This window comes from Nerophis ophidion, linkage group LG08 (genome assembly GCF_033978795.1).
Source record: "Nerophis ophidion isolate RoL-2023_Sa linkage group LG08, RoL_Noph_v1.0, whole genome shotgun sequence".
Lineage (NCBI taxonomy): Eukaryota > Metazoa > Chordata > Actinopteri > Syngnathiformes > Syngnathidae > Nerophis > Nerophis ophidion.
This window is the reverse complement of record NC_084618.1, coordinates 36,139,724-36,152,738: the sequence shown is the minus strand read 5'-3', so window position 1 is coordinate 36,152,738 and position 13,015 is coordinate 36,139,724. Positions and strand designations below refer to the sequence as shown.

At 38.1% G+C, this 13,015-nt stretch overlaps 2 protein-coding genes across 3 annotated transcripts in view; one reads left to right on the top strand and one right to left on the bottom strand.

Annotated features, from left to right (window-relative positions):
- Positions 1–560: 560 nt before the first annotated feature.
- On the bottom strand, positions 561–11,951 carry LOC133557715 (visinin-like). Of its 2 annotated transcripts, none has more exons than XM_061908431.1 (4): positions 11,870–11,951; positions 11,249–11,727; positions 1,582–1,693; positions 561–1,323 (listed from the first exon to the last, which is right to left on the bottom strand). In XM_061908431.1, exons 2-4 carry the CDS (start codon positions 11,627–11,629, stop codon positions 1,238–1,240), a joined length of 579 nt encoding a protein of 192 aa, XP_061764415.1. In that variant the 5' UTR covers positions 11,630–11,727; positions 11,870–11,951; the 3' UTR covers positions 561–1,237. The 2 variants fall into 2 exon arrangements, with proteins under 2 accessions (XP_061764415.1, XP_061764414.1); XM_061908430.1 differs by having other exon boundaries at positions 11,249–11,804; positions 11,870–11,924.
- Positions 11,865–13,015, top strand: part of ccdc106b (coiled-coil domain containing 106b) — a 41,027-nt gene continuing 39,876 nt past the window's right edge. Inside the window, exon 1 of the mRNA XM_061908428.1 lies at positions 11,865–12,007. The gene's annotated coding sequence lies outside the window, so the exon portion shown is untranslated. The remainder of the gene's footprint in view (positions 12,008–13,015) is intronic.

Genomic DNA, 13,015 nt, shown 5'->3' with positions numbered 1-13,015 from the left:
CTCCGCGGATGAGACCGCAAACCGCGCATCTCTAGTGTGAATTCTTCCCAATGGTTTAAAGACTGCATATTCCTTTGTGTGGTTGAAAGAATGCATATTCTTACACGCTGTTTTCCGCATTGAATCTTTCTATTTGCAGTAAAAGTTACGCACATTTCACCCTGCTGATGTGACTTTCAAGTGACACAATGTTTGTTTGTTTGTTTTTTTAACAGGGCTAAAAGATTAACGCAAACACAGTTCGAGTAAGTGTTGCACAATTAGCGACATGGTTTATGCTTTTAATCCAGCTGGCATTAGCAGGGCTGGGCAACTGAACAAGTCAATGAATATGAGTACCCGTGAGTCCCGATTTAGTAAGAAAAATTAGTTATTAGTTTTATTTATTTTTTTAGATATGTACCTTATCAGCATATTGGCCTTAAAGCTTTATTTTTTTTACACATTTTAAAATATGAAAATGCCTACTGCGCCCACCCCTTTGATGGTGTACCTAATGTTGTGGGTAGTTGACTGTATAGTACTTGGTGTTGCATACTGAAAAATCAAATTAAACAAGGTTCACTTTGCCAATTTTTTTATTGTGTAAAAACAATCCAATATGCTAATAAGTTATATCTTAAGAAAAAAAATCAACCTTCATTTCTTTGTGTTATTATTTGCATCAAATTGTCAATCATCAAATGATTCCTGAGCGCGGCCACCGGTGCTGCTCACTGCTCCCCTTACCTTCCAGGGGGTGAACACGGGGATGGGTCAATTGCAGAGGATAATTTAACCACACCTAGTGTGTGTGTGACTATCGTTGGGACTTTAACTTCGATTTTTCAATTTTGCAGGCTTTTGTTTTAAAACGGTATTTTTTTTATTTTTATGTTCACTGGGTGCTGCACATCGGACATCCATAATATGGGATGATTTACGACAGCCTTTATTGACAATATTTCCATAGAATTGATGGGGTGCGGGTCTGGGTGGGGCGTGTTGTGCAAAATGACAAAAACACTTTTAGCGACACAAAGGTAGCAAATAAGGTTTGGCTGAGGAGACACGACTACACACTTGTTGGTCACGCAACCGTGCTAGAGACAAACTCATTGTCATGACACAAAACAGGAAGTGGAACTAGTGCACATGCGCACTCTCTGCCGAGCTGCTGCCAGACGTCTCACGTGAACGCGAGTAGATTCTTCGCCATTGGAAGGTGCCGTCAGAGGTCAGACAAAGTTGGGGGGGGCTACTGCGGGGGCTGGTACTGGATTAAGCGAAGGGCCTCGTCATTCTCCAACACCCCCTTGATGAACTCGCCCTCCGCCACGCGGTCTGCAAACCCAAACAAGCCCGTTAAGTCGCCCGTGTTTTTGTATACTGTTGCTGCAAGACCAGAGGATTGCAGTTACCACTTATATCCTGAGTGGGCAACAGTGAGCAGGTGCTTTAAATCACTAAGAGCTCATGCTTAGACAGTTAGCATCTTTACAGGATATTTTCATCTATTTAATCATGTCACCATGACTTTTAAAACATGTTTATACTCCAAAAACAAAACAAAAAAGAGATTTGAATGTTCTTCTCTCTCACCGTTATCTCCTTTGTCGAAGTACTTCCACAATTTATCCGCCCTCTTCTCTGCAGTGTTTTCGTCAGACGGCAGTTTGGACAATTCATCCTTGGGAATCAGCTTGAAGATCGCCTGCAAGCAGAAATAGTCGTCATAGAAGCTGAAGTAAGAATACTAGGTAGTAAAAGAAGCAGTAGTACAATAGCTTAGCGCGTAAGGTAGGGATGGGCAATATCGCAAATTTGGGTATCGATACCGATCCGATACCGGCCAGTATCGCCGATACCGGAAGTGTCGTCATCTGATGGGGGAGGGGACTTCGGGGTATCGATACTTTCCGAAAACAAATTTGTACTTTTGCCTTTATTAATTGATTATGATAATAATACAACACAGGACAACGATTTAAGTCAAAAAATAAAATATTTATTACAAAAGTAACATCAATAGCAATAAAGTAATGCAAATAAGGTGCAAACAACTACTGAACCTGGCTTGTCGCCTCAAAACACACAACCACTTAAGGTAAATAACAAAACTCTAGTTATAGAACAATGTTGTAAAAATGAACACAAAACAAAAGAACTGAGAAATTAAAATAAAAAAGTAATAATATCAATTACAATAAAGTAAATAGTGCAAATGAGGTGCAAACAACTACTGAACGTGGCTAGTCGCCTCACAACACACAAGAACTTAAGTAAAAAAGAAAACACTAGTTATTAAACAGTTGTAAAAATGAACACAAAACAAAAGAACTGAGAAATTCTTATCGTTATTTTAGTGCAATAAAATACAGTTTACAACCAATACATTAAGTCGCACTGGAAACGCACGCGTGTGTGTGTGCGTGTCCGAGTGAACCTCGGAGCGAATAATACTGATGTGTGTGCGCGAACGCACCAAGCGTCATGTTAATTGTATTTATTTTATTTTATTTTGGGTTGAAGATGAATTTTTAAAGTGTTTTTAAATCTTGTTCGAGACCCATCACTAGGTAGGAGGGTGGAGTGGTGAGGAGCGCTGCGCTCACATTTTTTTTTAAATCGGAATGATTCGCTTAATTTGGTGAAGTATCGATACCATCACGCCAGTATCGATACGATACCGATACTCACCAAGTATCTATACTATCGATACTTGGTATCAATACGCCCAGCCCTAGCGTAAGGAAGGGAGTCGAAGGAGGATTGTCAAAAGGGTGATGTAACAGTTTTAATGATATTCAGCAACTGACAATTACCACGGGACAGTACTCTACATCCGTGCCTTTCTCGAGTCTGTGCACAACAAGAGATGCGTTCCCTTCAAACTCGTCCGACCGGAACTCTCTAACCATAACTCAAGTTCCGTGGGTGAACTATAGAAACCCACGACCTGGGAACGCCTCGGGATCCCCCGGGAAGAGCTGGACGACGTGACTGGGGAAAGTAAAGTCTGGGCTTCCCTGCTTAGGCTGCTGCCCCCGCGACCTAACCTTGGATAAGCGGAAGAAGATGGATGGATAGCACTACAAAAGTACTAATTAAAGGCAAGCACGGAAAATCGTTGTAATAATAGTAATAGTAATATGAGCGCTAAACACAGTACTACTAGTAGGATAAGTAATAGAAGTGATAGTATGAGTAGTATTAATGATAAAAACACAAAGTACTACTAGAATTAGTGGCAGCGGGGGCCGTCTACGGAGCAGACGCCAGCGGTGTGATCGGAAACGCGGATGTCGAGCGGGGCTAAAAACAAAGCAGAAGGCTAATCCCCACAGAACACCACTTCCCTCCACCCTGAAGACGGATTTAAATAAGGGATGCGAGACTACTGGTCTGGGTAAGGAGTCAGTTAAATTAGAACAAGTTTTTTCTGCTTTGAGTGTTTCAGAGTTGGACATGTGTTTTACTGAGGTGGCTAACTATGATGCGTGCAGTTTATCAAAGCAACAAACAAACAATCGGAAAATCCCCGTTACTGAGGAGGCTAACCATGATGCGTGCAGTTTATCAAAGCAACAATCAAACAATCGGAACATTCCCGTCGTATCAATTCCTAGATATGGTCGTAATTATACTGAATGCACTGGGCATAATAAACACAACATTATTAATATTGCTACTACGGATAATTTGATCAAAAATTCCCTAAAACAGCCCACTACCTATAATATAGATTTTTTAAACATAAGATCATTGTCTCCCAAAACGTTGTTAGTTAATGATATCATCAGAGACAACAATCTTAACGTCATCGGTCTCAGTGAAACCTGGCTTAAACCAAACGACTTTTTTGCGCTAAATGAGGCATGTCCTCCTAACTTTACACATGCGCATATTGCCCGTCCGCTTAAAAGGGGTGGGGGGGTCGCACTAATATACAACGAAAACTTTAACCTTAGTCCTAACATAAATAATAAATATAAATCGTTTGAGGTGCTTACTATGAGGTCTGTCACACCGCTGCCTCTACACCTGGCTGTTATCTACCGCCCCCCAGGGCCCTGTTCGGACTTTATCAATGAATTCTCAGAGTTCGTTGCTGATCTAGTGACACACGCCGATAATATAATCATAATGGGGGACTTTAATATCCATATGAATACCCCATCGGACCCACCGTGCGTAGCGCTCCAGACTATAATTGATAGCTGTGGTCTCACACAAATAATAAATGAACCCACGCATCGCAACGGTAATACGATAGACCTAGTGCTTGTCAAGGGTATCACCGCTTCCAAAGTTACGATACTCCCGTATACTAAAGTATTGTCCGATCATTACCTTATAAAATTCGAGGTTCAGACGCATGTTCGTCAAACTAATAATAATAATAACTGCTATAGCAGCCGCAACATTAATACGGCCACAACGACAGCTCTTGCTGACCTACTGCCCTCGGTAATGGCACCATTCCCAAAGTATGTGGGCTCTATTGATAACCTCACTAACAACTTTAACGACGCCCTGCGCGAAACCATTGATAACATAGCACCGCTAAAGTTAAAAAAGGCTCCAAAAAAGCGCACCCCGTGGTTTACAGAAGAAACTAGAGCTCAGAAATTATTATGCAGAAAGCTGGAACGCAAATGGCGCACGACTAAACTTGAGGTGCACCATCAAGCATTTAGTGATGGTTTAATAACTTATAAACGCATGCTTACCTTAGCTAAAGCTAATTATTACTCAAATCTCATCCACCGCAATAAAAACGATCCTAAATTTTTGTTTAGTACGGTAGCATCGCTAACCCAACAAGGGACTCCTTCCAGTAGCTCCACCCACTCAGCTGATGACTTTATGCAATTCTTTAGTAAGAAAATTGAAGTCATTAGAAAGGAGATTAAAGACAATGCGTCCCAGCTACAACGGGGTTCTATTAACACTGACACGATTGTATATACGGTGGATACTGCCCTCCAAAATAGTTTCTCTCGTTTTGAGGAAATAACATTAGAGGAATTGTTACAACGTGTAAATGGAATAAAACAAACAACATGTTTACTTGACCCTCTTCCAGGGAAACTGATCAAGGAGCTCTTTGTATTATTAGGTCCATCAGTGCTAAATATTATAAACTTATCACTTTCCTCGGGCACTGTTCCCCTAGCATTCAAAAAAGCGGTTATTCATCCTCTTCTTAAAAGACCTAACCTCGATCCTGACCTCATGGTAAACTACCGACCGGTGTCTCACCTTCCCTTTATTTCAAAAATCCTCGAAAAAATTGTTGCGGAGCAGTTAAATGAACACTTAGCGTCTAACAATCTATGTGAAACCTTTCAATCCGGTTTCAGGGCAAATCACTCGACGGAGACAGCCCTCGCAAAAATGACTAATGATCTATTGCTAACGATGGATTCTGATGCGTCATCTATGTTGCTGCTCCTCGATCTTAGCGCTGCTTTCGATACCGTCGATCATAATATTTTATTAGAACGTATCAAAACACGAATTGGTATGTCAGACTTAGCCCTGTCTTGGTTTAACTCTTATCTTACTGATAGGATGCAGTGTGTCTCCCATAACAATGTGACCTCGGACTACGTTAAGGTAACGTGTGGAGTTCCCCAGGGTTCGGTCCTTGGCCCTGCACTCTTCAGCATCTACATGCTGCCGCTAGGTGACATCATACGCAAATACGGTGTTAGCTTTCACTGTTATGCTGATGACACCCAACTCTACATGCCCCTAAAGCTGACCAACACGCCGGATTGTAGTCAGCTGGAGGCGTGTCTTAATGAAATTAAACAATGGATGTCCGCTAACTTTTTGCAACTCAACGCCAAAAAAACGGAAATGCTGATTATCGGTCCTGCTAGACACCGAACTCTATTTAATAATACAACTCTAACATTTGACAACCAAACAATTAAACAAGGCGACACGGTAAAGAATCTGGGTATTATCTTCGACCCAACTCTCTCCTTTGAGGCACACATTAAAAGCGTTACTAAAACGGCCTTCTTTCATCTCCGTAATATCGCTAAAATTCGCTCCATTCTGTCCACTAAAGACGCTGAGATCATTATCCATGCGTTTGTTACGTCTCGCCTCGACTACTGTAACGTATTATTTTCGGGTCTCCCCATGTCTAGCATTAAAAGATTACAGTTGGTACAAAATGCGGCTGCTAGACTTTTGACAAGAACAAGAAAGTTTGATCACATTACGCCTGTACTGGCTCACCTGCACTGGCTTCCTGTGCACTTAAGATGTGACTTTAAGGTTTTACTACTTACGTATAAAATACTACACGGTCTAGCTCCATCCTATCTTGCCGATTGTATTGTACCATATGTCCCGGCAAGAAATCTGCGTTCAAAGGACTCCGGCTTGTTAGTGATTCCCAAAGCCCAAAAAAAGTCTGCGGGCTATAGAGCGTTTTCCGTTCGGGCTCCAGTACTCTGGAATGGCCTCCCGGTAACAGTTCGAGATGCCACCTCAGTAGAAGCATTTAAGTCTCACCTTAAAACTCATTTGTATACTGTAGCCTTTAAATAGACTCCCTTTTTAGACCAGTTGATCTGCTGTTTCTTTTCTTTTTCTTCTATGTCCCACTCTCCCCTGTGGAGGGGGTCCGGTCCGATCCGGTGGCCATGTACTGCTTGCCTGTGTATCGGCTGGGGACATCTCTGCGCTGCTGATCCGCCTCGACATCTCTGCGCTGCTGATCCGCCTCCGCTTGGGATGGTTTCCTGCTGGCTCCGCTGTGAACGGGACTCTCGCTGCTGAGTTGGACCCGCTTTGGACTGGACTCTCGCGACTATGTTGGATCCATTGTGGATTGAACTTTCACAGTATCATGTTAGACCCGCTCGACATCCGTTGCTTTCCTCCTCTCTAAGGTTCTCATAATCATTATTGTCACAGACGTCCCACTGGATCATTATTGTCACCGATGTCCCACTGGGTGTGAGTTTTCCTTGCCCTTATGTGGGCCTACCGAGGATGTCGTGGTGGTTTGTGCAGCCCTTTGAGACACTAGTGATTTAGGGCTATATAAGTAAACATTGATTGATTGATTGATAGAATAAGTAATGGCAGTAGTGTTACAGTATTAGCACAAAACACTATACTGCTAGTGAAATAAGTAATGTATTCATAGTAATTGAAGAAACAATAGCAGTAGTATTAGTGATAGAAGCACATAACATAGTACTACTAAAAGAAGAGATATTAATTGTGGTCTTGATTGTAAGGAGCGTTTTAGTCTGACTAGAAGATAAGAAATAGCAAAGCAATAATGAAAGTCATGATGATGCTTTTGTGTATGTGTCATTGTATAGAATATACTAGTATACAATATAGACACAAATAATATAACCATAAACTTGTATTACAAATAAAACTTTTATACATTTAGACTAGTATAAAATATAGACTATTATGAATATAAACTAGTACAAAATATAGACTATTATAAATGTAGACCAGTATTAAATAGACTCTTATGAATATAAACTACCGTATTTTTCGGACTATAAGTCACAGTTTTTTTCATAGTTTGGACAGGGGTGCGACTTATACTCAGGAGCGACTTATGTGTGAAATTGTTAACACATTACTGTAAAATATCAAATAATATTATTTAGCTCATTCACGTAAGAGACTACACGTATAAGATTTCATGGAATTTAGCAATTAGGAGTGACAGATTGTTTGGTAAACGTATAGCATGTTCTATATGTTATAGTTATTTGAATGACTCTTACCATAATATGTTATGTTAACATAGCAGGCACCTTTTCAGTTGGTTATTTATGCGTCATATAACGTACACTTATTCAGCCTGTTGTTCACTATTCTTTATTTATTTTCAAATTGCCTTTCAAATGTCTATTTTTGGTGTTGGGTTTTATCAAATAAATTTCCCCAAAAAATGCGACTTATACTCCAATGCGACTTATATATGTTTTTTCCCTTCTTTATTATGCATTTTCGGCAGGTGCGACTTATACTCCGAAAAATACGGTAATATAAAATAGATTATTATAAATGTAGACTAGTATAAAATATAGACTTATGAATATGAACTAGTATAAAATAGACTATTATACATTTAGGCTTGTATATAATATAGACTAGTATAAAATAAAGACTAGTATAATATAGCCATAAGCTTGTATTAAAAATAAACACTATTATACATTTAGACTAGTATAAAATATAGGATAGTATAAAACATAGACTATTATGAATAAAAAACTAGTAAACAATAGACTATTATAAATGTAGACTAGTATGAAATATAGACTATTATTAATATAAACTAGCATAAAGTAGACTATTATAAATTTAGGCTGGTATACAATATAGACCAGTATAAAATAGACCATTATACATTTCATTAAGACATGCCTCCAGCTGACTACAATCCAAAGTGTATAAAATATAGACTGGCATAATATAGCCATAAACCTGTATTAAAAATAAACACTATTATTCAATTAGTCTAGTATCAAATATAGGCTAGTATAAAATATAGACTATTATGAATATAAAGTAGTAAAAAATAGACTATTATAAATGTACACTAGTACAAAATATAGGCTATTATGAATATAAACTAGTACAAAATATAGACTATTATGAATATAAACTAGTATACAATACACTATTATAAATTTACACTAGTATACAATATAGAGTAGTATAAAATAGACTATTGTAATTTGAGACTAGTATAAAATATAGGCTAGTATAAAATATAGACTATTATGAATATAAAGTAGTAAAAAATAGACTATTATAAATGTACACTAGTACAAAATATAGACTATTATGAATATAAACTAGTACAAAATATAGACTATTATGAATACAAACTAGTACAAAATATAGACTATTATGAATATAAACTTGTATACAATACACTATTATAAATTTACACTAGTATACAATATTGAGTAGTATAAAATAGACTATTGTAATTTGAGACTAGTATAAAATATAGGCTAGTATAAAATATAGATTATTATGAATATAAACTAGTAAAAATAGACTATTATAAATGTAAACTAGTACAAAATATAGACTATTATGAATATAAACTAGTACAAAATATAGATTATTATGAATACAAACTAGTACAAAATATAGACTATTATGAATATAAACTGGTATACAATACACAATTATAAATTTACACTAGTATACAATATAGAGTAGTATAAAATAGACTATTGTAATTTGAGACTAGTATTAAATATATGCTAGTATAAAATATAGACTATTATAAATGTAGACTAGTATAAAATAAAAACACGTATAGAATACAGACTATTATGAATACAGACTAGTAAATAGATAAGCATAGATTACTATAAAACTGCGTACACTGTCAGCAAATGCCACAGAGGAGATTACCAGATGAGCTCTTCGAGCTTTGTTCTGTGCTTACATCAACTTCCATCCCCTGAATTAAAGTACGGCGACTAAAAATAGCAATCATTGACTAACGAAGCAAGCGGCACTATGATATCATGACTTTAACCGAGACTTCAGCAGAGAGGGGATGAGTACGCGCTGACTTGAAAACACGCAGAGCAGGAAAACGGTGACGACGGCTGTCCCAAGTCACAATTAAATTTGGACCACCACAGAAAAATTTAGTCTTTTCGCGGGACTCTAGCTCACAAACATCTTATAATGGGACTGCCTGTGTGTCATCCCAACACAGTGGAGTAGGTGACATCATAGGACTGGGGTCACCAACGCGGTGCCCGCGGGCACCAGGTAGCCCGTAAGAACCAGATTAGTCGCCCGCTGGCCTGCCCTAAAAATAGCTCAAATAGCAGCACTTACCAGTGAGCTGCCTCTATTTTTCAAATTGTATTTATTTACTAGCGAGCTGATCTCGCTTTGCTCGACATTTTTTATTCTAAGAGAGACAAAACTCAAATAGAATTTGAAAATCCAAGAAAATATTTTAAAGACTCGGTCTTCACTTGTTTAAATAAATTCTTTTTTTTTTTTTTTACTTTGCTTCTTATAACTTTCAGAAAGACAATTTTAGACAAAAAATACAACCTTAAATATTATTTTAGGATTTTTAAACACATATACCATTTTACCTTTTAAATTCCTTCCTCTTCTTTCCTGACAATTTAAATCAATGTTCAAGTATTTTTTTTTCCATTGTAAAGAATAATAAATACATTTTTATTTAATTCTTCATTTTAGCTTCTGTTTTTTCGACAAAAAATATTTGTGAAATATTTCTTCAAACTTATTCTGACTAAAATTTAAAAAAAATTATTCTGGCAAATCTAGAAAATCTGTAGAATCAAATTTTTATTCTGGAAAATCTAGAAGAAATAATGATTTGCTTTTGTTAGAGATATAGCTGGGTCCAATTTGTTATATATTCTAACAAAGTGCAGATTGGATTTTAACCTATTTAAAACATGTCATCAAAATTCTAAAATTCATCTTAATCAGGAAAAATTACTTATGATGTTCCATAAATTCTTTTTTTAATTTTTTCAAAAAGATTAAAATTAGCTAGTTTTTATCTTCATATTTTTCGGTTGAATTTTGAATTTTAAAGAGTCCAAATTGAAGACAAACTATGTTTCAAAATTAAATTTTCATTTTTTTCGTGTTTTCTCCTCTTTTAAATCATTCAATTAAGTGTTTTTTTCATCATTTATTCTCTACAAAATACCTTCCGTAAAAGGAATAAAAATGTAAGACGGAATGACAGACAGAAATATTGATTTTTATGTGTATACATATATATATATATATATATATGTATTTCTGGCAATTTCTTTAAGTGTGTATCAAACTGGTAGCCCTCCGCATTAATCAGTACCCAAGAAGTAACTGTTAGTTTCAAAAAGGTTGGTGACCCCTGTCATAGGATGTCGTAGTGGTTTGTGTTGTGGTTTGTGCAGCCCTTTGAGACACTAGTGATTTAGGGCTATATAAGTAAACATTGATTGATTGATTGATTGAGCTCTGTTTCCTCAAACGACACATCAGTTTGTCAAATGTTGCTAATGTTAGCGTGCCAGCTCCTTCATGTGTTCAATCTGTGGGCTCCATTAGAAAAATGTGACAGTCTGACCCGGAAAGCCTTGCTGATTTACCACTTAGCTTAATGTGTTTATCAGCAGCAATTAAAGTCTAATCCCTACTTTCCATCGCGTTCCTCACGTCCTAAAAACTAATTGAGTAGCGAAGCCACGCTCACCGTGCAAATTTCCTTGACCTCGGACTTGGTGATGTATCCGTTCTTGTCCACATCGAAGAGCGAGAAAGCCCACTCCAGCTTCCTGGTGGTCTTCCCGGTGGAGGTCATGTGCAGGGCGATGATGTACTCCTTGAAGTCCAGCGTGCCGTCGTCGTTGGTGTCGAAGGAGCGGAAGACGTGCTGCGCGTATGTGTTGGCATCGCTCTCCGGGAAGAACTTGGAGTAGATGCTCTGGAACTCCTCCTTGCTGATGCGTCCGGTGGGACACTGCCTCTTGAAGTTTTCATACCACTGGGCGATCTCGGTCTCGGAGAACTTGGTGTTGAGTTTCAGGTCCTCCAGGATCTCCTTGGACACGGCGCTGCTTTTCGAGTTGCCCATCACTGCTGCTGGGTTACCACGACGATGCTTATGACCTTCTCTGCCGGACGGTAGACTCTTCCAGAAGAACGCTCCTGGTGTGGGCCCTTAGCTCAGCCCTGGAAGAAGCAAAGCTTATTAAGTCAATTATGCCTGGTGAGTGTCCACAAGGTCGAAAACGCTCGTCGGTCGTCTCCTGATTGACGAGAAGAAGAAGAGATAAGTTCCGGAAACACATTTAATGCTCCGTTTTTTTCCTACCTGTGTGAGAGCAGCAGATCCGTGCGGGACCAGCGGGAATGTCTTGTCTGATGGCAGCACAGGGAATCAGCCTCCACCTGCCGGGATAAGTCAATTAAACCTTTGTCACCCTGAGGCGGAGCCACGGGAAGCGTCCACGTGAGAGAGGCCCACACACACATACATGTTTATCATATTGTTCGCTAATCTCATTTCAATTTCTAATTTTAAAACCTTTCACTTGATTACAACCTCATTTTAGAGGTCAAATGTTTTGGTGAGAGTTTTACCTCATAAATAGCCAAAACTTGAAATGACGAGCTTATTTGGGTCTATAACGCAGTGGTTCTCAAATGGGGGTACGCGTACCCCTGGGGGTACTTGAAGGTATGCCAAGGGGTACGTGAGATTTTTTTTTAATATTCTAAAAATAGCAACAATTCAAAAATCAGTCATAAGTATAATTATCGACTAATACTTCAACAAAATATGAATGTAAGTTCATAAACTGTGAAAAGAAATGCAACAATGCAATATTCAGTGTTGACAGCTAGATTTTTTGTGGACATGTTCCATAAATATTGATGTTAAAGACTTCTTTTTTTGTGAAGAAATGTTTAGGTTTAAGTTCATGAATCCAGATGGATCTCTATTACAATCCCCAAAGAGGGCACTAGAAGTTGATTATTACTTCTATGTGCAGAAATCTTTATTTATAATTGAATCACTTTTTTATTTTTCAACAAGTTTTTAGTTATTTTTATATCCATCCATCCATCCATTTCCTGCCGCTTATTCCCTTTTGGGGTCGCGGGGGGCGCTGGCGCCTATTTCAGCTACAATCAGGTGGAAGGCGGCGTACACCCTGGAAAAGTCGCCACTATATCTTTTTTTCCAAATAGTTTCAAAGACTATGCACAGAGGAAAGAATAATTTCCTTCAAGGAGGATTTGAGGAAACAAACTTGGGACAATGTATACAATGAAGATGATGTAGATGATGCATATGGGAATTTTTTCAACACCTTTCTAACACTCTATGATAAACATTGTCCTTGGAAAGAACTCAGTAAGAGCAAAAGAAAAACAACCAACCATGGTTGACAAAAGGACTGAGAAATGCTTGTCACAAAAAAAAACACATTATATCAAATATTTATAACACAGA